This window comes from Delphinus delphis, chromosome 12 (assembly GCF_949987515.2).
Source record: "Delphinus delphis chromosome 12, mDelDel1.2, whole genome shotgun sequence".
Classification (NCBI taxonomy): Eukaryota; Metazoa; Chordata; class Mammalia; order Artiodactyla; family Delphinidae; genus Delphinus; species Delphinus delphis.
In genome coordinates this window covers 52,054,441-52,081,267 of record NC_082694.2, presented here as the reverse complement: position 1 = coordinate 52,081,267, position 26,827 = coordinate 52,054,441, and the positions used below count along the sequence as shown (strand labels likewise).

The 26,827-nt window shown below is 46.8% G+C and overlaps 2 protein-coding genes across 2 annotated transcripts in view; one reads left to right on the top strand and one right to left on the bottom strand.

Annotated features, from left to right (window-relative positions):
• Positions 1 to 7,356: 7,356 nt before the first annotated feature.
• Positions 7,357 to 17,128, bottom strand: MCFD2 (multiple coagulation factor deficiency 2, ER cargo receptor complex subunit). Its single transcript, XM_060026676.1, has 4 exons — positions 17,028 to 17,128; positions 11,184 to 11,344; positions 10,230 to 10,389; positions 7,357 to 8,854 (listed from the first exon to the last, which is right to left on the bottom strand). Exons 2-4 carry the CDS (start codon positions 11,330 to 11,332, stop codon positions 8,726 to 8,728), a joined length of 438 nt encoding a protein of 145 aa, XP_059882659.1. The 5' UTR covers positions 11,333 to 11,344; positions 17,028 to 17,128; the 3' UTR covers positions 7,357 to 8,725.
• Positions 17,129 to 17,310: 182 nt separating this feature from the next.
• TTC7A (tetratricopeptide repeat domain 7A) overlaps positions 17,311 to 26,827 on the top strand; it is a 155,924-nt gene continuing 146,407 nt past the window's right edge. Inside the window, exons 1-3 of the mRNA XM_060026674.1 lie at positions 17,311 to 17,657; positions 19,768 to 19,815; positions 21,145 to 21,309. The gene's annotated coding sequence lies outside the window, so the exon portion shown is untranslated. The remainder of the gene's footprint in view (positions 17,658 to 19,767; positions 19,816 to 21,144; positions 21,310 to 26,827) is intronic.

Genomic DNA, 26,827 nt, shown 5'->3' with positions numbered 1-26,827 from the left:
TGTATTAGGAAAAGAAAGCACAGTGGCACAAAGGCTGATAAAGCCTAGATTTCATTCACTGCTTTGGCCTGTTCAGAGTTTACTGGGTCCACAGCACCACCATCTCTTCTTTGCAGCCAGGTCATCACTTCCATTGTTTGGGGAAAGGTTAATAATGCCTTTTCCCAAAGTAGTTCAATCTGAGCAGTTTCATTCTCTTCAAGTTCTTATTCATTTTTGAATGGATTTGTTGTTTTTAGTGTGTGTGTGTGGTGGTGGTGGTGGTGGTGGTGTGTGTGTGTGTGTGTGTATGTTTTAGAAGAAGGCTTCTAGTGGCCGTTTGATGCCGGGAGATTTGAAGAGGAGTCAGCTTATCTTTTTGCCCGTGTAAATGATCGTGTGGAAAGGAGGGCAAGTCACCTCCAATTAAAAAGACCCTGTGATTCGGCTCTGCTGCTCAGGAACACACATAAGCGTTTGATGTCAGCCAGCTTGCTGCTTGGATTTGAAGATTAAAAGGCTTTTGTTCCACCTTGAAGCAAACAAAGCTGCCGACCCCACAAGGAAACGTTCTGTGTCCTTGTCAAGTTCAGTGACCCAAACACAATCTACTGTAAGGTTTCTCACCAAGCCTGATTCATCTAAGAATAGCGTGTGTAATAGGTTTGGGGCTAGCTTGAGGTCACTAGGATCATCAATGATATGTTCTTTAATGTTTTTATTTTTTTAATTATATAATGGCAATGTGACAGAGTAGTTTGTATAGAGAATATTTCATATAGACCATCATCCTTCAACTGCATCCCAGCTACTGACTTCATGTTTGCATGTCACCTTCGAGGCTTCATCCACATACATTCTTCAGCTTCGTTGCAATCAGAGTTTCTTGTAACTTACATTTTCCAAATGGACTGCACAGCTCAGTGAGAGCAGTACTGCTCAGACCAGCACGGGTTCCCACTGCTACTCTAAACCGTTCTCCAACCTCCCCGCCCAAAGACCACAACTACTCTTCCCCTTCATTCTCAGGACGTGGCCACACATCTGTGACAGGGACAGTGTATCCTGTAAATGAAGCATAGCATTAGGTCTGACACATAATGGGTGCCCAGTAAATGCTGGTAGGAATTGAATTCCCCATGCATACCAATCAGACCATTTTGTACTGACCTTAGACAGTCTACCTACCTACCCACACTCTTCCACTTCTCCCCACCGCGTTCCCACCGGAGGAGCAAAATAATGCAGTGACGACTCTGTCTGGGAAATCCACATGGGTCGGGGGAGGTGAGGAGGGTAGTGACCTTGGATTTTCCAGGAGAGAAATAGAACTGACTCAAAAAATAAATAGCCCTTGGATGGGCGTCTAAGGGCTGGGAAAGGAGATTCTGTGAGATGCTGCTGCCATCTAGTGGTGCACATGCCAATGACGAATTTTGCATAAAGAGACCTGAGGGGATCAACAGGGTAGATAACAAAAATCTCAGAATCTTAAAATATAGACATTCAAAGAGTCATCACAGGCAGAGTCAACAAATGCTGATTGAGTGGTCCTTCTTGGTCCAGCCTCTGCTGTGCTTTCAAGTCGGGGTGGTGGTCCAGTGGCCAAGAGAAGACAAACTTAGGTCCATCGAACACAGGACTGCCAAGACAATGCCACGTAGAAGAGAAGCAGACCCCAGTGAAGGGCAGGCAGGCAGGCGGAGAAGGGATGGGGCCTGGAATCTTACTTTAATACACATCTCTTTGGCATTTTTAAAAATACATTATTTCAATGGCTATAATTAATTTATTACATGTTACTGACCAGGTACTTTCTAGAGCAAGGGTTCTTAACCTCAGGTCCACCAACCGTCCCTAGATACACTTCAGGGGATCCATGAGCTTGGGCAGGAAAAAAAGTACATCTTTATTTTCATGAAACTCAAGCTGAAACTTAATATTTTCATCAGTCATGCATTAGGCAACAAACCGCGCTGGTATTAGCAGAAACCGTTACTTTGTCATTCAGAGAAAATTACAAAACGTTTTCCTATCACAGTGTAGTTGCTGCAGATGTCTCAAATCACTTACTCATCACAACGTTGAAATTACAGTGATTATTAGAAGTGCCGCTAGATCTTACTAATGTTAATTAAGAAGCATATATATTAAGTCGCTCACCCTTTAAAATATTTTGATATCTGTATTTCAATATAATTGGCTTCTTTGAAATCCTTTGTCTTCTATTTTATGCATTTGAAAACATTATTCTGTAAAGGGATCCATGGCCCACAAAAGGTCAAGGTCTTCTGTTCTGGAGGCTCAGAGGAGGGACAGGTGACCACGGGCTGGACTAGTCAGAGGAGAAAGGATGAAGGTCTTCTTCAATACAAGCCTTTCCTGGGGAAGCAGAGCCAGGCTTTGCCAAAATGTGAACATGGAGAAGTCTCCATGACTTCTCTTGTGCCCAGCCCAGCAAATGATCCCTTTGAAAAGAATCCAAGGAGATAACTTTGTCCTAAAGGATGAATGGCTAAAATCATTTTCATTTTGGGCGGGGGAGGGATTTTCACTGAACGTGACTCAAAGCATCTATGAATACAGAGGACTGCCTGCCTGTTGATGGAATTCAGTTGGTATGGCAAACTGGGTCGGCCTGCCCTTGAGTTACACTGTCCCCACCGACTTGTCCCTGTGCATTGGCGAGGTTCTCTTGGTCATAAACAATATAGAAACCAAGTTAGCCAGACAGAAAAAAAGGCAATTCTGTGGAGGCCACTGGAAACCGAGGGAGAGTGGAACCAAACTTCCCAGAGCAGCAGATACAGGGCAGCTCAGGCCTCCTGGCAAAAGGTATCTGGGGACCTTCTCTCTAGAGCAGCTTCTCCAGTTTAAATGAGCACACGAGTCACGGGATCTGTTAAAGAGACTCAGCTGATCTGGGGTGGGCATTCATAAAGCTCCCAGGTGATGCTGCTGGTCTATGCCACACACTGAACAGCAAGGGTCCCCCACGTGCCTCCACCACTGTGCCTCCCTGTTGCTGTGTCCCTCGGTCCCAAGCATCAAATCCCTGGGAGGGAGAATGCATTGGCCCAGCTTGAGTGGGTATCCAGGCCTAGCTCTGAAACTATGATCAGTATGGGCTTACAGCCTGGGTATGCCCGCCTTCTTGGAGGGGGGAAATGTGAGAACATTCCAGAGGGAGGCACACCTGCCCGAACTATTGGCTAGAGGTCCCACCTTGAGGCAGCCCTATGGCTTCACCGTCTGCCTCTGCTCCTTGCCTGCCCCATCTACACCATCTTCTGCCCATCCAGTGACCTACTTCCACAACCCAAGGATGGGTTTTGATGAGGTTGCTGTTGATGGGGCCCTGGGCTCCCATAACCCACAGGCTACACAAATGGGTACTTTCAAAACCCTTATCCCTTCAGATATGGTCCCCCCATTCTACCTCTCACCCCAGAGAGCTCATAGAATTTAGCTATGGATACCAGACCCTGGCCTGTGGATGACCCCACACACGCACACACACACACACACACACACACACACACCATTTCCCACACTCTGATTCCCTGCATCTGTGAAGCTCAAGGTCTCTCCCCACCTGTTGCATCTCTCCTCTCAGGTTCACCCACTACAGCCACACCTCCCCCCACTCCACTCCTCTTTGGCTGTACCCACAGCCAGGGACAAGGGACACTCAGCTTCTTCAGTCCTGTGGGACTCCAGCCACTTAGGTCAGCCCCTCGTAACCCCCTCCACCAAGGTGCGATGACTCCCTCACCCTTCCTCTCCCCTCCCTGGGCCTCTTAGCCTTGGCAGGAGCGACCTGTACATCCTTCCCCAGCCACCCAGTGGGAAGCAATTAGAAATTCATGGACAGAAAATGCCCAGAGCAACGTTTCTGGCAGAGCACAGCAAATTCTCTGAAAGCCTCTGGAAAAAGGCTCTAATTGTGAGCACTGCCAGTACAGCCCCTGGGGCACTAACACCAAGTAACAGGCCTATTCTAACACTGTCTCAGAGGGCCCACGTTTAAAATGGCTGTGGTGGGGCTGAAAAGACTATGTCTTTCAACACTTTATTTTTTAATTAAACTTTTTATTTTGAGATAATTATAGATAACTCACATGCAGTTGTAAGAAATCATAGGGAGATCCTGTATACCCTTGACCCAGTTCTCCCCAACGGTAGCAACTTCCAAAACTATAAGGCAACATCCCAACTGGGATTTTGACACTGATACAGTCAAGATACAGAGCATTCCCATCACCACGAGGATCCCTCCGGTTGCCCTTCTATAGCCATGACCACTTCTCTCCTGCTCCCACGCCCTCCTTAATTCTTGGCAACCATAAATCTGTTCCCCATTTCTTCAATTTTGTCGTGTCAGGAATCCCATATAAATGGAGCCATAGCGTATATAACCTTTGGGGACTGGCTTTTCTTCACTAAGCGTAATGCTCTGGAGATTCACCCAGGCTGCTGCCCGTATCAATAGCTTGTTCCTTTTGGTTGCTGAGTAGGGTCCCATGTTATGGATGTGTTATAACGTGTCCCTGTTGAGAGACCTCTTGGGTGTTATCACATTTTTCATTTCTAGATTGTTTTTCCAATTTTTCCTTTTTCATGGCATCCTAATTATGTTTCATGGATGTGATCAAGTCTCACATCTCTGAGGACACTGATTATAATTTTTTTAATTGTCTGCTCATCCCTGCGTTAATTCAGTTTCCCCAATGTTCCTCTTCTCAGTTTGTTTTGGTTACTGTCTCTCTGTGGTGTTGAAGGTTTCCCTGAACTGACTTATGATCCTAAGTAAACCATTCGTATTTAAGTGTGACACTAACAAGCTGATGGGCAGCCGTAGGTGTGTGGACGGGCTCCCCTTGGTGGTTGTCTGCTGGGGGAGCAGGTGGCCATCCTGATTTTTCATTAGGAACCCCATAATGTTAGTAAGGTCTTGGCAGGGGGCAGCTCAATTTCTCAAGAGAATGAACTTGTCGTTCACAGGGAACACAAGCCTGGCTCCTGGCTGTCTGGAGCTATGTAACCATGTGCAGAAGTGCATTTCACTTCTGTTTTTAGCGTGGTCCCTCATCCCCACTCTTCTCCACTTGGCATTCCCAAGACAAGAGCGTCTCTGGCTCACCTCCTTCAGAGCCAGCCTGCAGTATTCTGGGGAGGCCAAATGGGGGATGCCCAGATGAGACAGACTGGGCCTGGCTGGGTCTATCCCCTCTTCTCACAGGGCTGGAATAATCCCTGCCTGTGGCTCCACACTTCATGTCCACCTCCCGTGGTACCTCGTTCCTCTAGCCCCTGAACCTTTCTAGAATTCTAGGGGACAAAGAAGCTGCTTCCTTCAGTGCCACCCCCATTCCCTTCCTGTCAGCCTACCTACCACTCTCCGCCTGCTTTCCACCCTCACATCTGGCAAACCCAGGTCACTGAAGATGGAATTTGTTTTTTTGTTCTTATTCTTGATTTGGGACAAATTACTTGAGATGGAGATATAGATGTCTTTATTCTATCATCTTGTAGTTGCCATTTATTTTAAAAATCCTTCTCTAGTGCCTTCTTAAAACTACACACCTCCAAAACTCTCTTGGGGAACCGCAGGTGAAAAAGCAAGTTTGGAAGCAGCTGTCCTCTGGTGGTCTCTATCCCCACAGCCCTGCACACTTGCTGGTGCCTCTCTTCTCTTTTCCAGATCTTTCTAAGGAGGGAGGCATAGCTAATGGCTTGGTGCCTTCTGTGTGCCAACTAAGGAAATGTGGGAGGTGGTCAGTTCTCCCCTTTCTCAGGGGGATTAACTGAGGCCCAGTGAAATCAACTGTCAGGAGGCCAGGTGAGAAGAAAACTCCTTTGGTCCGATTTCTACTTCAACATTTTTGTGTCTTTCACCACTGCATTTAATACGACCCTTCATTTCTTCTCTTCTGAGAATTCATTCACTCGCTCACTCATTCATTCAGCACTTAGACTGAGGAATATAAGAAGCAGAGAAGAGGGAGTTCCCCGGTGGCCTAGTGGTTAGGATTTGGCACTTACTCTGCCGTGGCCCGGGTTCAATCGCGGTCAGGGAACTGAGGTCCCTCAAGCTGCGCGGTACGGCCAAAAAATAAAAAAAAAATTAAAAATTCAGATTTAAAAAAAGACAAGCAGAGAAGACCCACTGATGCGAGCCCCTAGGGGTCGTAAACTTCTGTCCAGCCCCTCAAGCTCCCACTCTTCAGTGAGAAGGGGCCCTGACTCTTCAGCCAGGCTGAGGAACAAGGGACTGACCGTGTTTAGCTCCTACTCTGTGCCAGCCACTTACTTGATGTTTTATATATTTTCTCTCACTTTGTTAATACTCTTAACCACTCTGTGGGGGTAAGCTTCATTATAGTTTTAGATGAGAAACTGCAGTGGCGAGAACTTCAGAGCGTAGCTCTGCCTGAGTCCAAGGCTTGTGCTGTTAGGAGGCGGCCTCTCTCAAGTATACTTATCTTCACTTTAGAGATAAAGAAACTAAGGTGCAGAGATGTTTCTTATAGATTCTGAGAAATCCTTGAGGTGAACTGTGAGAAGGCCAATGCCTCACAAAAGGGAGAGGAGATAAAGGGGGTATGAGAGGGAAGGGTAGACCATGCTCTGCCCCTAATGGTGCAGGCCCCTCTCCCCCAGGGAAATTTCCTAAGAGGAAAGGTAGGCTAACAGGACCGCAGAGGCCAGCGTGGAATAATTTCAAATAAGAGCCAGCTGTGGAGGAGGAAAGAGGTGTCTGGTCTGGGTGACTCTACCTTGTAAGAATCGGCTTCTTGCTCCCCAGCTGCCTCACTCCCTAGCTGCCAACAGTGCGAGGTCCTTTCAACCGCGAGCCTGCTCTCTAGGTCCATCCGGAAGGGCAGCTCTGGATGAAGAAGGGGTTTCGGGCAGGGGGTGGGGCTGAGGGGGAGGCAATGGTAATTTCTTCCTTTGCTCACTTTTCCATTGGCAGAACAAAGTGTCGTTCCCAAAAAGCCAGGGAAGACTGTGCTTTTTGCTTGGGCCAGGGAGGCTTTCGATAACACTATCTAATTAAATTTTCTGGCAAAGAAAAACTAGTCACCAGACTCAAGGAGAAAACCTTGTATTCTCCTAAGCTAGAGAATGCAGTCATAATCTGAACTTGGCCAGAGAAGGAAGGTCCAAAAAAGTGATTTCATTCAGAGGAAAAAATGCCTAAAAGGGGAAAGTGACTGTGAATCCTGGGAATCTACCCCTGCAGAAAGGAACAGGGTAGCGCCAGGGTGGGCCCCAGCACCCGGGATGGAGAAGGCACATGTAAACTTCTGCATTAAACCAACCGACCCTTCGTGTGGTAGGAGAAGCAGCCTATGTGGACAAAATCAACTGCTCTTTCTTTTGTTTCATCGGTTTTATTAGTCATATATCCAGAATTCATTATATAAATCTTTCAAAATACTAGACTTTGCAAGAATAGTTTACAATTCAGCTCTGATTGCACAAATACTTGACACGAAACCATTTTTACAAATACTTATTTTTCTTGAAAGAATACTTTGGTACAGAAAATAAGTCTCTATATATCTTACAGCAAATTGTATGCAGTTTTTTCCCCATTCAACCATCATTTCAGGTTTCCTATCACAGCACATGCGTCACATCCCATAAACCAAATTATAATCTGCTGCCGCTGCTTGTTTTCAATTACTATTCACAATGTTAAGAGTTTTCAGGCTTCTTTTTCTAATCTTTCCTGATCTGAAAGAATTCACGTATTCAGGCTAGAAGAGGTAATTTAAACAACATTCTTTCTAAATCTAACTTGCATTGGGTTAATCACTGTGCTTGGTGAACAATCTTTACACGTCTCACTTACGCTAGCCCAGCTAGTAGCTCACCCCTGCTGTATCAAGCAGAAGGGATAAAGTCCTTTTATTCCTAAGAGCTTCTAAACTGCGAACCAGAACCCTAGAAACAAGAGTTAAATACAAATATTTAGAAAGCTGTAACATTTGCTAATGATGAGAAGTAGAGAACACTTTTAGACTCGAGGTCTCTCCTAGGTTGAAGAAGACATAAAAGAAAGCGTAAGGATGTGGCAGTAGTTTTATAAAATATTGAAAAACTGAAAATGGTGAATCACTTAGGTCAGTGGTGTGCTGTTTCCAAAGTGCCAGGAGATACAGAATCTTAGACTCTGTGGCTAGCTGAACTATTTGACATTCTTCGAAATAGATGCTGTGGCTTTGAAATAGCCTAATAAATACTCCCTTGGCCAGAACAAGTAATCATTTAGGCCAGGGGAACTTTACAGAATACTGACCATGTTTCCTGAAGACAGGACCCACCAGGGAAAACATGTGGCATTCATTCCATTCCTTCAGTTGCTGAAAAGTGTGTCCAGTTAGCAAGAGCTTGTCTTACTCTTCAGGTAGCATGAATTAAAACCAAGAGCCTGGCAGCATTCTCCAGTCTAGTTCCTGAGTGCTCAGCTCCAATTATCCAATATTCTTAAAAGGATTCTTTAATCAAGCCCTTGTCCAATAAGAGATTTAATAGTACTTGGGGACTACAGTATGTCCCATTTCTCTGCTTTTTGATTTCTCTTGATTTCTCTTTCTCACCCCAGTGTAACCAGCTGCTACAGGTTCAAAATACCGTAGCAGTATTTTGGAAATGAGTTATTTTGCATTACCGAAAGTGTCTGATCACATTATAACGGTTCACATTTGCATCTAACTGGGAGGTGGCCACATCGTGTCTACTGCAGTGATTTTGCGAACTCGGCATAGTCAATGTATCCGTCATTGTTCTTGTCATCGTCTCTCAAAACACCATCTATTAAGTTGATCAGTTCATCTTCGTTCATTGGTGTCTGTTCATTCCCTTCCTACAAGGTACAAATTAGACAAGGATGAGCGGCATCTTTTACTGGAAGCGCTTGGTTAATGTCCAAAATAAAATGTCAATAAACTCCTTCAGATGTAGTATTTCTACTTCCAGGAATCCACAAACCACATATCAGATCCAGAGTCAATTCATAATAATCCAATTTAGAAATGATTTTTGGCAGTTAAAAGGACGATACAATCAAAGTAAGCACTCGCTTATTTGTTTTAAAAATTACTTTTCATTCTTTTCTCATTACAAAAGTCATATGTGTTCATTGTAGAAAGCTGGGTCCACACAGAATTCTGAGCTTCAGAGATTCCAGGACCTGCAGCCCCATCCTAGAGAAAAGCTCACAGCCCAGGCCCTCCTGAGGGTCAGCTCTGCTAAAGTGGAAACAGTCCACGCTAGACAACATCTCAAGGTCAGAACAAGATGAAGAAGGCACTGCCGACCAGTAGACCTCATCATGATCTTTGAGGCGAAGGCATTTCTGCTCACAGGGCTGATCGCTGAGCTACTGCTGTTCACGTCCTCAGCTGATTCTTCCCCTGCCTCCTCTCCCACGTCCCCCTTCCCTCTCCTGCCGCCACCAGCATCCTCGCCTGCCAGGGCTGCTGGACCCCAGTCCCTCTGCCTGGCGTCCGCCCGTATGCCTTCCATAGCAGACCCTGCGCTCGTCATGCCAGCCTCCTGTGCGAGCCCTAGCGCTCCCCGCAACCTTCAAAGCAAACCCTGCCAGGCTCAGCTCGCAGCCGTGCGAGCACACGCCCTCCCCAACTTTGCCTCTCCTGCTCTCTAGAGATTACAGTGTGGCACAGTGGGACAGACATTAGATCTGGAGACGTAAGATCTGAACTTCAGCTTCCTTACCTCTCAAACTGGGGGCAATAACAAGGCCTGCCCCTTCCTGCTCCCAGGCTACTGCAGTGATCAGACGAGATCTCTAACCTGCTGGAAAGTGCTTTGTAAACTACGAGCACCGTACTGTATCACCCAAACCCTCAATTATCACCAAATCCCTTGAGCCCTTGGTCCCCTGACTCGCCATTCTTCCCAAATGAGATAACTTCTCCCCTGTTCTGCATTTGGAATGTGGTCTGTCTTTTAGCTGGTTCTCAGATGCTGGCGTGCAGCAGAAATGCCAGCAGCACTTGCTAAAGATAAAAGGAAAGCTCTGGGGCTTCTGCCTCAGCCCGTCACCCTGTATGAGAAGGACCGCTGAACAGGAAAAGAGGCAGGACAGAGGGTGAGCAGAAAAAGGAGAAGCAGCAATAGTGTTGCACAAGGACGGGGGAGGTCATCAAGTTCGGGGACTGAGTTACCGGAGGGAGGCTCTTCCAAGCTGCTGTCTACTGAGCCATTGCCTGACCTACCTCCTTATGGACATGAGTGATGGCTGTGGAGAGTTCTAGGCCGTCAAGCAAATTATTGCCGTCATAATCATGCATTTTGAAATAATGGAGCTGCAGTTCTTGTGGGGACATCTCTGCCTCTGGTTTGTTGACGACACCTTCTAGATGCTCCATGATATGCCTAAAGACCAACAGTGAGACTCAGACCACTTGGTGGTGATGCTGGGATCCTACCAAAACCTTAAGGACTCTGAAACGTTCAAGATCTTAAAGTTCATCCATCCCAGAAAAACAAACATCAACAGTGGCAGACCACACTCAGGGAAGACAGATACAGGCGAGGCCCTGAAAGGAGCAGGGGAAAAGAAAATCAAATAGTTCATTTGTTATGCTGGCAAGATTATGGGTGTTTTTCCTTTTTATTATTAGAATATTGTTATAGCATTTGGGGGAGCTATTAATTTTTTTTTCTTAAACCAATTTAAGGATAACAGAGTATAATGTGTGAGGCTAACTGGCCCAGGGCAAAAGTGGCAACAAATGATTCAATGTTTGAACACACCAATACAAAAGAAAAAGGTCTTGTCAGAAGCAAGAAACCTTAGCTCTATTTTGGACTCTGCAACTACCACTGTGTGTGTGTGTGTGTGTGTGTGTGTGTGTGTCTGTGTGTGTGTGTGTGTGTGTGTGTGTGTGTGTGTGTGTGGGTGTGTGTGTGTGGGTGGTGAAAGAGAGAAACAATGAATTCAGGCAAGTCATTTATCCCTTTTGGGCCTCCAGATCCTCCATCTGTGATATGATGGTGAAAAAAGAATACCTGACTTACAGGTGGCCATAAGGAATAAATATCATCCTTGGAAAATGTTAAGGGGTCGCACAAATAGTAGAAGGAAAGTTGGGCAGCGCGTGCCTTTGTAGCTGGCTGCAGCTGCAGGTGGGGAGGTCCCTGGACCACAGCCCCGGCGGAATACGTACTCTTGGTCATGCACTGTGCTCTTATCCAGGCCCACGCTGCCGGGATGGGAGAAGCTGGCCCCGGGCTCCTCGGCCCTGGCACCCAGGGCACAAAAGGCCCAGAGCAGGGCGCACAGGAAGGGGGTTCTGAGTGGCTGCAGAGATCTCATGGTCACCGGTACCTGGGAGGTGGGGAACACAGAAGATGAAGGTGAGAACACCAGAACTGAACTGAGGTTCTTTCACGACTTGACACAGCGCGCTCCTGGGAACCTGGGTGAAGAAGCAAGCCTGGGAAAGAGGAGGCCTGGGCCCAGGACAGCTCTGACGCCAGACTGCAGGGTGACCTTGCGCTCTCCAGGTCCCCATCACTCAAACGGGAGGGCAGGTCCATGACATTTCCTGACGCCCCTTTGGAACACCAAGCAACTTGATGACAGCTTACAGGGATTTGGAGAGTATTTCTGCCTACAAGCAGCTTATAGTCTGGCGAGAGAAATACTTCCTACTGAGAGCACGAATCAAGGCACAAAGTGAGGTGTACTAAAGAAAGATTAAACCCTCTGAGAGTTCAGAGGAAGAAGTTTCCTTTGGGCGAGGGAAAGCCAGAGAAGGTTAACAGACCTGGGGATACTTCAGCAGGGCCCGGATGGATGGGCACACAGTGGATGTGGAGGGACTGAAGGACGAAGGGAAGGAGCGAGCAGAGGGGCAGGTGCAGACAAGTGGGAGAGAAATTCCGAGTGGTTGAGTCAGGCTGGAGCTTAGAGGGTATGAAATAGACGGAACGGTAGACAACAGGCTGCAGAGGTTGACCAGGCCGTGCGGGATGTGGTTTTGCCCGCTAGGCCAAGGGGGCTGAAGCTTCCTGGGGATACATGGGAGCCACTGAGGGTTCATGAATGGGAGATGAGACCAGAGCTTGGTTTCACAGTGGCTCAGCTGGCAGCACAGCAGGGAAGGTATTAGGTGGAGTGAGTCCAGGGATGGGGGTTGAGGGAAGCAACGGGGCGGGTCAGATCAAGGCCCGCAGTGGTGGACACGGAAAAGAGGACATTAACCCTTGCCTTGTCCACCTCCCAGGGCTGTGACGGAGGCAAGTAACTGAACCAGGTGAAAGAGCGCTGGAGAGGAGAGTTCCATAGGAATTAGGTTCCGTCAAGTACTTCTGGGGTTTAGCTAGACTTGGAATCGTGGTCAACAAGAAGACACAACTGGCTACACAGCAAGCTCCCCGAGGGCAGGAGTGCTTTGTTCCCATCCGTATCCCCACCAAGGCTCAGGCCTTTACTAACTGCTGTTAAACAGAAAGTCCTGGTCTTTCCAGGGGCTTACAGACTGACCTCAAAAAGGAAGGTGAAGGATAGCCAGCAGATCTCCATACAACACAAAGGAAACACCTGACTCACACATTCACTTCCCTGGATAATAAGGGCCAGTGATTTCTAAGGGGCCAGCTGCAGCCAAAAAACCTAGAGCAGCGAAGAGAAAGCATAAGGTACCAGTCAGACCCTCGCACATGCCACAGAGGGCTCAGCTCTGAAGCCGTCGCCACCTCCACTGAGGTGTTACAGCCCCTCTCACCCGTCCTGAAAGGCTCTGTGTAGGGTAGGACCCTGGGAGAATGCCATTCCCACAATGTTTAAGAAAATTTCCCAAACCCACTTTGCTGGATATCAGCAGTATCCTCCCGAAGGAGACAATGGTCACTGGGATGTATAACTTCTAGGGTATAAAAAGAAGCATCTAGTCTCACAACTGAATAGGGACATCATAATGCAATCGTCATAATTCATAACAGAAACAGAAAAAGATGTTCAATATATACCAAGAGAAAAAGAGCAGGCTACAAAAATCTGTAAAGAATAATTCATTTTGGGGGAATTCCCTGGCAGTCCAGTGGTTAGGACTCAGTGCTTTCACAGCTGTGGGCCTGATTCAACCCCCGGTTGGGGAACTTCGATCCCACAAGCCGTGTGGTACAGTCAAAAAAAAAAAAAGAAGAATTCATTTTTGTAAAAACCAAAACAATGTACGTATATTTCTCATACACAGGACAATGACTAAAAACTATTAACAAAGATTATTTTCTGAATTATGAGATTAGGAGTGATTATTATTATTTTTTTTTTTTTTGCCCATGCCATGTGGGATCTTAGTTCCCCGACCAGGGATCTAACCCATGCCCCCTGCAGTGGAAGCTCGGAGTCTTAACCACTGGACCACAGGGGAAGTCCCCAGGAGTGATTTTGATTTTTTCTTCTCTTTACCTTTCTATTGCTTCTAAAATTTCTACTATAAACATGTTTTGTCTTTACAAATATGTATTTAATGCAATTCAGCCCATAATTTTGTTCCAGACTATATGGATGGAATATAAAGGGGGATTCCAGTTAAGTCTCATCTCTACAAAATAATTCAGGAGCAGCCAGAAACTACATCCCAATCTTACCAAATAAAAGTGTCCAGACCCTGATGAGGCCACTGTCACTGTACCTGGTACCAGAAAACAAGGTCTCAAGTTACTCTCGGCAGAGACTGCCCCAACTAGAGCAGAACAACTTGTTCTGACCACACACCATAGAGTTCTGGGACAAGAGGGACCAGAGGGGGAAGCCAGCTCCTCCCAAGTCTTTCAGATTCATATGCATTAGATGTCTCTTTCTCCAGCAAGCCTTCTTCAATTCCAAGTCTGGCTTAGGCATTCTTCCCATATGCTCCTAAGTGATTCCCTTCAGAAGGGTCCTGTCCATCGCTGACAACGGCTGTGCACACGACCTTGAACGTGCCTGATTACCTCTCAGTACCCCCTGCGGAACTGGGCTCTGGGAGGCCGGGGACTGCGTCCACATGCCCAGCATTGGGCACAGTGCCTGCACAGAGGCTGGTGATTCTCAGCCTGTGTGCCACGGTCCCCGGGAGCTGGGGGCGATTACCACCTTCACAGATAACGCTGCCAAGTTCTGATGTCAATGTAACTGAGGATGAAACTTAGCTTCGGAGGCATCTATCAGATAGAAAAGCTGAGTGGTCATCGGACCCATGGCACCGTTTCCTATAACTATGTGGTTGGATACTTAGTATTTCAGATAGGGGTGGGGTAGGCGGGGGAGAGGTTCTATTTAAATAACACCAAGAAGCAACCCAGTGCTTGAGTCCAAATTATCCCCTCTTCATAGGAGACAGGATAAAGGTCAAGAACCATACATTTTGGACTTAGCCCATTTTGGTCTGCTGTGGCAGGTTTCTAACCATTAGACCACAACAAAAGACAAATCTACAAACACCGAAGAGAAACTCCCACCTACAAGTGCTACAGGAGCACAGGGAATCTGACTGCCACTTAACAAATTAAACCACTCACATTGAAAAGGAAACATTAGCAAGTCCCTTCCACCGCAAGAACAAGTTGCATCATCCAACTACTTAGCTCAAGGCCATAAGCAAAGAGCTTGGCAGATAAGCCCCAGGAGTTCCTGGGCTCACTGGCCTCTGAGAAATTAAAGGCTAGGCTGGAGAAAAATCCAGAGGAGAGATTTCTGAGAGAGTGGAACACAACCATTGAGACACCTTTCACAAGGAGAAGCGTCATTCCTGGGAAGAAGCGCTAGACCACTGATGGTAGGGAGCTCCCGCAGTGCCCTGACTGTAACTGGGCTTCCCTCACAGCTCCAGCAGCCTCTTCCAGTCCCAGAGCATTTGTTCCCACTGTTTCCACCTGTCCGTCCTCCCTGTTCCTTCCAGGCCCAATTCAAATGTCACCTCTGTGTTCTCCCAGCCAAGACCGACTGTTCCCTCCTCTGACCTCAGTTTGCAGTCTCTCACACTCACTTGGCCCTAACATATGGTCACATATTGTGCTCCGTTTGTTTTTCTCTTTTCTCTCCCTCTCTGAAGACAGGGAACCTATTTTCTCTGCTTCTCCTTTACCCTAGTGAATTTATTACCAAGTGCTGAGCTGACCTGGCATAGCACACCTTCACTCTGAATCAGGGCAGTGGATCCTGCAACCTAGGTGTGTTGTTCCCTATCACAGAGGATCTGACTACACTAAAAAAAATAACTGGGCTTCCCTGGTGGCGCAGATGTTGAGAGTCCACCTGCCAATGCAGGGGACGCGGGTTCGTGCCCCGGTCTGGGAGGATCCCACATGCCGCGGAGCGGCTGGGCCCGTGAGCCATGGCCGCTGAGCCTGCACGTCCGGAGCCTGTGCTCCACAACGGGAGAGGCCACAGCAGTGAGAGGCCCGCGTACCGCAAAATAAAAAAACAAAAAAAACCTTCCCCTTGGAGCCGTCCCACCAGTGGTTTGGCCAGGCCCACGCTCATTGTGTCTTACCAACACCTAAGAGTTTGCAGCGAGCCTTCCTCCCATAAAAACCACAGCAGCTGCTAGCCACTTTCCTCTCCTGCTGGGGCCCTCAGCTGAGAATCAACCTCAAAGCAGCCACACATCCTGTAGCCAGAGGTGTTGCCAAAGAAAAACCTGACTGGCATTTCCCCATTTAAAACTACCATGGTCCTGGACTGAAAGCAAGAAAAGAACCAGGTTCCTAGGCAAAGAAAGCTCTACATGGGTTGGGGATTGAGAACTGGTTCTGAAAAAGCAGGCATTTAATAACTTGATCTCTTTGTTCATTTGGGGAGCCCAGGGAGCTGCCATGCTTCATTTATACATTTAGCTAACACTCTTCATTAACAGCTTGGTGCTGCACAAGGTTCTAAGGAAAGGGCTGTGAACCAGACAGGCTCCTGTCACACAGATTACAGCCTGCTGGAAAAGAAAGACCAGTTCACGCAACAGCCCTGGGGTACCACAGAAGCCCCAACCCACACCTGGGTTAATGCATGAAGGATGATTTTTTTTTCAAGGTGCTAAAGGACAGCATCTCAGGTAGAGGGAACATAATGTAACAAACACCCAAGCCTAGAAGGAACTTGATCCAATCTGGGAAATAAAAAGCTTTCAATATGGTTGAAGACACAGTATAGTGGAGATGGATGAGTTAAAGTAAAAAGAGGACAGGTCACGAAGGGCCTTGTAAGCCCTGTTCAAGAGGTTATAAGAGCAATGGGAATCCACGGAAGGGCGATAAGGGAATGGGGAGAGGGGTCTGGTGACGTGATCAGATTTCTGTTTTAAGACCATCACTCTGGCTTTCCACTACATAACAAACTACAGAGGATGGAGAAGGGATACAGGGACCAGTCAGGAGGCTACTGAGTAGTCCAAGGGAAAGATGAAGGTGGCCTGAACTAGCTAGAGCAGAGGAACTGGGCATGGAGAAGTGGGTGTATCCCAGAGAGATTTGTGATGAAATCGATGTGGGTGGGTAAAGAGTGTAGGAGGTGAGAATGATGCCCAGGTTTCTGCTTGGGCAACTGGGTGGATGGCGGTGCCATGCCCAGACAGGGAATACTAGAGAGGAATACAAGCTCCCCCTGCCTCCCCACTCCCCTGGCACGGCCTGGCCAAGCTCGCCCGCCCGACAGGACCTGTTTATTGTCTCCCCCAGAGAGAGATGGGGTACAGGAGCAGATGGAGAGCTACGACTCAGGCCAGCGCGCAGGTCCACGGCAGGTCTCCAAGAGGGCAGAGATTGGCCCTGATCGGGCCCATCTGCCCCGGGGGAGAGGCTCTGCTCCTAGTCCGCTAGCTTCCCGGACCGACTCGGGGTCCGATACCCTCACCCAGGCCGCTCCTGCCTCCCAACCTGAGCCAGAAGCCCCGAGACCCCCAAAGGGACGCCGGGATCCCGCCCCGCTGCGGACCCCTGAATGCCGTCCCACGGACTTCCTCCTCCAAGGTCGGGTCACAGGCCTCACAGGCCGCAGCCAGATTGCGGCTGCTCCCTGGTTCACTCACCCTCGCAGCTAGCAGTTGCCAAACAGCTTTCTCCGGACACGAAGCCCTACGGCGTGAGCCTCACCAGCACCCGTCCTCAGAACGCTTTTTCTCGGCCCCGCCCCACCCCCCCGTCCCGCTGTGCGCACGCGCACCCCTTCCGCCCGCCCATTGGCGCCGCGGGCCCCGCCCCTGCCCGGCGCCGGGCTGCTGGGCTGATTCCGCGTGTAACGGGCTCAGGCCCAGTAAGGGCTGGGCGGAGGCGTTTCTTCTGCCTACTTTCCCGAGGGCGACACTCGGTTGGGCCACCTGAACCCCCAGAGTCCCCGCAGGTTGCTAGGCAACCCCGGAAGCCCCCAGGGACGTAGTAGGGCGAGGACCTAAGGTGGCGAAAGCGGATGCAGCGGGTGTCAAAACTGGCTTTCAGCTCCAACTCCACCTCCACATTTACAGGTTCCTGGGTTCCTCTGACTGCAAGTTGGGAAGAAAGATAATAGCGTAAAGGAAAAAAATGTTGCGTGCCATTCCAGTTCTACAAGGATCAAGCCATTAGCCACTGCAATTGACCACCAACAGTGTGCCCCGAGGGGAATTCAGGATGGAGGAAAACAGGAAACTTTGTGTACTTCGGATATACTGATCCTTAGATAGGTAAGATGCATCTCTAAGGAAAAATTCCAAATAACCCCAGGAAATATGAAACTGCCGGAGTCTCAGCCAGGGACTGAAGAAGATGCAGGGACTTGGTTGAGAGGACCATGTCGGGTGTCTGGGAACTGGGAGAACAAGGCACCCGGGCTTCCTATCTTTTTATGTGTTGGCAGAATGAAGAAATAAACATGGATGGTGAAAACATGGTCTAGGATCAAGAATCACTTAATAGCTTAATAGCCCAGAGAAGGCACTGTTTTTCCAGTGAAGTTCAGAAATCTTTATTTCCTCCCTTCCCTGACCGTGTGGCAAGAGAGCAGAGGCTTTGTAGGATAGAAGAAACCGTATTAATTCCAGGCTCCTTCCCCTTTCCTTCCCCTGAAGTTTGAGTTAGTTATAGATCTAGTTCATTTTTCAGCCCTCCCTCTGCCATGCATCCATTCTACCATTTGATCATTTATTCATTAATTCAATAACATTTCTTGAGTACCTTCTAGGTACCAGGCACTGTGCTAGGAGTTACCAGAGAAACAAATAGAAACAAGATATGATCTCTTCCTTCAACAAGCTCAGTGTCTGATGGATAAAGCATTCTCATTCTGTTTAACCAACGCCTACACTTTTTCTATGGCTCTTATCCTCTGTCCTCTCTCGAATCACCAATTACTCCCCCTCTAATAGCCCATCCCCACGATCATATAATCTTGCTCTGGTTTCTTCCCCGCTACACTGCTGAAACTACAATCTCCATGCAAATTCAGTGGTGCTTCTCCTCTGTTTTTACTTGCCCTCTCAGTACTATTCCTCAGTCAGCTATCCCCACTTTGAAACACGTTCTTCTCTTGTTTTCTGATGCCATGTACTCTTGGTCCTCCTCCTACCTCACTGACTATTCTTTCTTGGGTTCTTTTCACTGACTTCTCATCTTCTGCTCAACCTGTAAATATCAGAGTGCTTACTGTTCTATCCTTAGTCCCCTTCTTCGTCTCCCTACCCACTGTCCTGTGATTTCATCTGGTCGTATGGCTTTAGCTGCCATTTGCAAGCAGATGACTCCAAAAGGTAGATCTCTAACAATGACCTCTGCCTGTAAGTCCTCACTCCTCTAAACAACTGCTTACTTGACATATACACACGAGTGTCTAACTGGCATCGCAAATTTAACTTGGCCCACCAAAATATTCATTTTCACCCCCAAACGTGTACCTCTCTGTTTTTCCCATTTTAGTGACTATCACTGCCATCCATTTAGTTGTTCAAGCCAAACTCGAGGAGCCATCCTTTTTGCCCCCTCAACTTTATTGAGGTATAATTGACATCCAGGAAACTATCATCTGCTACCTACCTTCATTCTTGCCCCATTTTAGTCCGTGAGTCAATTGTTTAAGCCATTTATAGGTGAGCGTTCTATAACTTGTAGCTGAACCCATTCCTAACAGGCAAATAACTTGGTACCAGAAGTAGGACACAAAAAAAAACAGATACTAAAACGTGAAATTGGCTAACAGAAGGTTAAGGTAGCCAGTGGTAAAGACTCTATTCCAAATGGAAAGTTGGTGACCTACATGTTAAGCAGTAGTTAAACTGTTGAACTGCTATCACTTGCTGGACCTTGGGAAAAACCCACATGCCAACCAAAGTTGTATTGCAGGAGAAATCTCAGGCACAATACAGAACATTCATGACTGTTGGCTTTTTTTTTTTTTTTCCTTTTTTAAGTAGCTTTCAGCAAAGTCCTTCAAGAGAGCGGCAAATCCAGATTAGAGCTAACTGATTGGAAAGCAGAGATTAAAGAAAATAAGGCCTTGGTGGGAAAGGAACAGCTTACCTGCAGTTTACAACCTAAATTAGCTGAGTCCCACAATTTGGAGACTTGCTGGGTTGACATAAATAATTTTCTTTAAATACCCAAGCTGAAGCCAGCACATATGGAGACAGGGAAGAGGCAGCTTTATCAGGAGAGAAGATGGAGGCCCAAGGTAGCAAAGATGGACTATAGGTGGCTTCTGTACCTGCTGTGTTTTGAATTGTCTCCACTGCAATTAAGCACACAGATACCAGCCCCTAGAAGACTTAAATATTCTAATAGTTGGCTTTGCTTGTTTTGCAGAAAGAAACATTTGAGGTATACACAAGAAACTAATGAAAGAGAACAGAGGTAAGAATAAGACCTCATTTTATATCTTTTTGTTTGGCTTTAATTTTTAAAAAACCAAGTAAATATATTAATTATTTTGGGGGAAAATATAATCTTTCATTAGAAAACCATTTAAAGACTCCCTAGATAAGTTATTTGATTGTGATTACTCATGTATGGAATTGACCAGAAGCCTAACAAATGATTGAGGCAATCATGTGTCCCTAAAATCTCAAGCCTGGTCAATATTGGTCTGTTCCTGTTTAAACAAGGGAAGGGCTGCCAGATTTCCCAACAAGAACTTAATACACTGCCACTGACTGGGGGATACTATGTATTTTTCCATTCTTTTTTTCTGAAAGGAAGTATTTATTATTTTTTCACATTGTGCATTGAATGTGTTTCCCTGTATTTTTTGTTTGGTTTTGTTTTTTTACATTTTATTGATGCACGATTGTTTAGAAAAAACACACTTCTGTTTCCCTTTACTCACACACACAATACTTCTGACAGCAGATGTGCGGTTTTCCCCACACCAAGCAATTCCTTACAGCACCAGCTGAGTGTCCTACAGTGCAATTCAATTCTGACACTAACTGAAGTCAGTACAATCCCCACAAGTAAAGGGCTCAGCCCCATAAGACTGCCACCCACTTCAGATGCCAAGCACAATTAGTAGGTCCCCAGGTTACCCATGACTTCTGTCCGACTTTACAAATTGAAGGCTCCCGTGACTCCCTCCTGGGATTTGATCACTTGCTAGAACAGCTCACAGAGCTCAGGGAAACACTTACATTTACCAGTTTATTATATAACACAGGATATCATAACGGGTACAGATGAACAGTCAGATGAAGAAATACATAGGGTGAGGTCTGGAAGGGTCCCAAGCACAGGAGCCTCTGTCCCTTTGGAGCTGGGGTGCCCCATCCTGCAGACACGTGGATGTGTTCCACCAACCCAGAAGCTCTCCAACCCTGTACTATTGGGATTTTCATGGAGGCTTCCTCACATAGGCGTAATTGATCATTAACTCAACCTCCAGTCCCTCTCCCCTTTTTGGAGGATAGTGGGTAGAGCTAGAAACTCAAAGTGTCTAATCATTATTTGGTCTTTATGGTGATCAGACCCATCCTGAAGCCATCCAGGGGCCCACCAAGGGTCACCATATTAGAACAAAGGACACGCCTATCACCAAGGAAATTCCAAAGCATTTGGAACCAGGGTCAAAGGCCAAGTATTAGAATGAAAGATGCTTCTTATCACTTGTGAAATTACAAGTGTTTTAGAAGCTCTGTGCCAGGAACCAGGGGCATATATGTAAATATATATTTTTTTCTATTATTTCAGAATAGTATACACAGAAGTACCCATACAGAAAAGCATACAGCTCAATAAATTTTCGGAAATTGAACACCCCCATATAACCAGCACCCAGATCAAGAAACAGAACATTACCAACACCCTAGGAGACCCGCTTGTGCTCCCTTCCAGGCACCACCCTCTTCCTAAAAGGTAATTGCTATCCTGACTTCTAACACCACAGAGCAGTTTTACCTGTTTCTGTATTTTCTGTAAATGGAATCCCACAGTACATACTCTTTTACCTATGGCTTCTTTTACTCAACATTATGTTGAGATTCATTCATAGTGTGTAGATTTTGAGCATTCTCATCTCTGTATGCTATTCTCTTTTCCCTTCTACTGTCAGTGGATATCTGGGTGGTTTCCAATTTTAGGTTGTTATAAATTATGCTACTTCAGCATTGTAGAACATGTCTTTTCTTGCACAACTGTTCAGGTCTCTGTCAGGTATTAGCCTAGGAGCAGAACTGCTGGCTCCTGGGAATGCAGATGTTCAGCTATATTAGATAGTGCCAAAAGGTTTTCCAAGTGGCTGTGTCAGTTTACACTCCAGCAAGAGTTCTATTGGTCCCCATTCTCTCCAACACTTGGTACGTCCCATCTTTCTCATTTTAGCGGAAAATGAACTTGTCTTAGCTTAAATCATCCAACCATGAGAAGCCACATCTGGACCTGAAAGGGGCCTGCACGGTACACAGAGTACCTGGACTCCCAGCTGTATGTAGGAGCTGGCTGGGACTCTAGGATTACCTCCTCTATGGAGTGAGCTCCCCGCATGTCAGATGTGTATGTGAGAAAGAGGGATGCGCATGGGTTTCAGGTAACCGAAGAGCTACACCAGGCCAACGCGGATGAGTTTGAGTCGGTGGTAGCCCAGTTTCCATTTTCAACACCCTTCTCTCTTGTCTGTCTCCACAATGAAGGCTGAAAAACGTTAAACACTCACTTCCCCATCTTTTCTGCAGCTAGATGGCTAGGTAACATAGTTCTGGGCAATGAGACAGAAGGGGAACTTGGGAAATCTTGCTTTTCTGATAAAAGAGACAAGTGACGGGTGCAGACCTTTCCCCTTCCTCCAGCCCTGAATGGGGACGTACCGTCTCAGCAGTCATCCTCAATCATGGACGGAAGTGGGAGAGAATTTAGAAAGGCTGCCCTAACGCTGTGGGCCACTGAACCAACACCAGCAGCTGCTTACTTCCGGATATCCTGTTATGTGCAGAGAACTCCTATTTGTTTAAGCCACTCGAAGACAGTTACTTGCAATCCAAAGCATTCTCACGTGATACAGAGGTCCAGCAAGATGTGGACTCAGATGTGAACTGGATTTATCAGTGTGAGGTCACTGGGGGCTCAGAGAGCAGTTTACGTGGAGTGCTGGGCAGCAGCCAACGTACAGTGGGTGGTGAGTGGCTGGTGGGAAAGACTGGGTACGGCAAGTATGGGCAAGCCTCTCATGCTTGGCTGTGAGGGAAAGGAAAGTAGTTAGAGGGGGACACAGGATCCAGAAGTGTTGTCTTTAAGGTGGAAGGCCTTGTGCATGTTTAAATCCTTTCGGGAAGGAGCCAACAAAAATGAGACTGTAAAGGGCAGAATGGACAAAACTGAAAGAACAAGGTTATTGAGGAGGCAGGAGAGAATGGATACAAAGCCCAGATGGGTGTTAGCCTGAAATGTGGGAGGCATGGCTATTTTCTGAGAGAGCTGTGATTGGGGGAAGGGCAGGTAGATTGAGTGGGTCAGAGTTTGAAATCATCATTGTGTGTCTGGGAAAGCAAGCTGCCTAAAGGAGACAGAAGACTTCCTGGCCTGAGTTGAAGGCTCAGTTGAAATTGGAGATTGTTCATTTAGAGTGGTACGGTCTGCATAATTATTTGATTATATACAATGGTTAATGTACATTTCATGAATTTTAATTTAAAAAGTTTTTGCATCTAAGTTACACATGGATGTGGCTAGAAAAAAGTAGAACAGAAAGTTGTCTAATAAAATAGCAAGTTCCTCTCTCTCAGTCACCAACTCTTCCCCATCTCGCTAGCTGCTGTTTATGACCACACTAGGGTTGGGTGGGGGGATGGACTGTAGTAAGGGGGATAAGGAAGTTGTTACGGCTCTGCTCTCCCCACTCCATCTGACTGAGTGCCTTTGTGTGGCTCCCCTGCTGAACCCCTCACTGCAGTCCCCCTGACATGGGTAGCACCTCTCTTTTGGAAGGCTCATGGTCCTCTCTCAATGTCTGGTTTTCCCCAGCTGTCCAAGAGATACTCTTCTGGGCAGAATCCCTTTAAAAATGATCCCAAGCTGGTTCAACGGCTCATGACTTGGGTTAGGTTTGAGAGGAGACCAGGGTAGAGTCCCCACTTTCCCTTGGGTGTTTTTGTTTGTTTTTTTTTTTGCGGTACGCAGGCCTCTCACTGTTGTGGCCTCTCCCATTGCGGAGCACAGGCTCCGGACGCGCAGGCTCAGCGGCCATGGCTCACGGGCCCAGCCGCTCCGCGGCATGTGGGATCTTCCCAGACCGGGGCACGAACCTGTGTCCCCTGCATTGGCAGGCGGACTCTCAACCACTGCGCCACCAGGGGAGCCCTCCCTTGGGTGTTTTCCAGGAGGTGGCAAGCCCCGTGGGGCCCAGTATGGAACCTGAACAATGGAGAAGCAATTCTGAGAGTGATGTCTAGGAAGATGGGCCTGAGAGCATCCTCAATCCCTCAAGCCCTCAAACCCCAGCATGGTTCAGCCAAAGGAGGCAAGACTTCCAAAGCCCTCCAAGAGGGCTAGTGTGAGAGCAAAGCACACCAGATGAGACCTGGGATGAGGAAGATGCAAAGCAGATCCACCTGACAGAGACAGGCCATGGCAGAACTTTGGACATCAGTGGCACATGCAGAAAGCACAGGGGTGTCCTGTCCTGGGCGTATTTGCCTCCAGAGCCATTCCTCACTCTTCCCCTCTTGTGTTCTGCATCACAAGCAGGCTGACCCCAGTGGGTTGCATTTCCTAGCCTTCCCTGTCAGCTGGCTTCCTGCTGGCTCAGCTAATAGAGAGTACCAGCAAGGGATCAGAGGATGGAAGGAAGAAGCTGCCTCTACTGGGAAGGGAGACCCAGTGAGTTTTAGGAATGCCAGGTACTCAGATTGAAATCCACCTAGATTCCCCCATCCTAATTCCCAAGGTCCCATATGTTCTTCATCAATGCCATAACTTTCTCATAAGAGACAGGATTCGTTTTGTAAACAAAAAGAACAAAGGGTGTCACTCATCCCCTTATACAAAGGGTTAAGTCGTAACCCACTATAGTTGTCCACCAGCGGTGCACCCTGAGAAGAATTCCCGATGGGAAAAACATGATGAGACAGTCTGTGCTTTGGATACACGGGACCCTAGATAATTAAGACGCACATTTGAGGAAGAATTTCAGTGATCCCAAATTCTTGCATCTTCCCAGACATAGATATCTATTCTTTGTCATTAGCAGTAATCTTTTACGAAGATGTATGCTTGACTATAGGTATTTCCCGGCTGAAAAATTAATATATATATATATACCGGCTCTGCAAGGCTCCGGACGTGCAGGCTCAGTGGCCATGGCTCACGGGCCCAGCCGCTCCACGGCATGTGGGATCTTCCCGGACCTGGGCATGAACCTGTGTCCCCTGCATCGGTAGGCGGACTCTCAACCACTGTGCCACCAGGGAAGCCCATTGTGCATTTTCTAAGTTGACAGTTTGTAAATTCATCTTACATTATAATATAGATTACCACAGTATCAGACGCTGCATCTGGATTTTAGCTGCTTGTGTTCAGGAGCTCTAAGACAAAAGAGATCTTTTAGGACATTTTTAGAGGCTCTGACTCGCTTGAGGCAAGATTTTTAAATTCTGGGTTGGTGACTTTTTAAATTAATTTTTAAAAAATTCTCCATTCATTCATAATGACCCATCACTGTTCCTACAGAGCATGAGTACTAGAGGGTACGTGCAGATATTCCAAGGGTGCTCAGGCACGGGTAGTTTTAGAGATTACTTTCCAGCCTGTCCATTTTTCTATGTACTCCATTAACACTGACCTGCCTGATAAGGACCTGCCTTAGAACATCACACCATTTGTCCCTTTCACAGTCATGTTCCCTCCCCCCTTTAAACAATGAAATGCCACCCTGAATCTTACTAAGATGCATTGTCCCAGGGTATAAGAACCTCAGGATAACCACAAAGGGGGCAATTCAAAATACTGATGTCAGTAAAATCTGCTTAATCTGGGCAGTGGGGTAGGGTTTTGTATTTCTCCGTCTCTTATTCATACTTCTGATAAGGGCAAAACATGGTGCTAAAAGTTTGGAATTCTGGCTTCTCTTGGGATGTTCTTTTCCAGCTATACTATAAACTGGGGTGCTGGGAATGATACCCATCTGTATTTAATGACCCCACTTCTTCCATCCCTGACTATTATCAAAGAACACTTTAACTCCTGATGAAAATTCCCACAACTGTTGGTTTCTTAAACTTCTAAGTATATATACCTCCCTTCTAACAAGTCAAATGCATTAGCATTTTTTAATACCCCTTTTGTCTCCCTCTCCTCCCCCATCATGTTGTTCTTGTTTGGAATTTTTTTTTTAATAAATTAATTTTATTTATTTTTCTATTTTTGGCTGCGTTGGGTCCTCGTTGCGGTGCACGGGCTTCTCATTGCAGTGGCTTTTCTTATTGCGGAGCACGGCGTGCGGGCTTCAGTAGTTGTGGCAGACGGGCCTAGCTGCTCCGCGGCATGTGGGATCTGCCCGGGCCAGGGCTCGAACCTGTGTCCCCTGCATCGGTAGGCAGATTATTAACCACTGCGCCACCAGGGAAGCCCCTGGAATTTTTGACATTAGTTATTTTGGATAAACATTCTCTTCTTTAGTCTTAGCTTTTTAATTTTTTTAAACAGCAATAAATTTATCAAAATATTTGATCACCCTGACATCTCATATCTCTTGAAGGTTCTCCTGGATTTGTTTCTCTTACATAAACACTTCTTTTAAAGGTATTTTCATTGTGGATTTTTGTGTGTTAAACTTCTGAGGCCTTGTGTGCCTGAGAATGTTCTTATTACTTTCTCTCATTGAAATGAAAATTTGGCTGTGTTGTACATAAAACTTCAGGTTCGAGCTCTTTCCCTTCAGTATCTAAATAAAGAAATAAATACATTATCATAAGAAAAGCGATCTTACGATCATCTAAAAAGATGGGGGAAAAAGGTGTCTGACAAAAGTCAATACCTGTTCATAATAAAAATGTTCTGCAAGCTAGAAACAGAAAAGTAGTCTCTCAGCCTGATAAAGGGCATCTATTAAAAACCCACAGTTGGGACTTCCCTGGTGGTCCAGTGGTTAAGACTCCGTGTTCCCAATGCAGGGGGCCCAGTTTCAATCCCTGGTCAGGGAACTAGATTCCGCATGCCACAACTGAAAAGATCCCGCATGCCACGAGGAAGATCTCACATGCGGCAACAAAGATCCTGAGTGCTACAACTAAGACCCAGCGCAGCCAAATAAATAAATAAATATTAAAAAACAAAAACCCACAGTTAATGTTCTTGTAGCAGAAGACCGAATACTTTGCCCCTAACATCAGGAACAAAGCAAGGACACTTCAACACTTCTATCGACCATTTTAGTAGAGCTTTA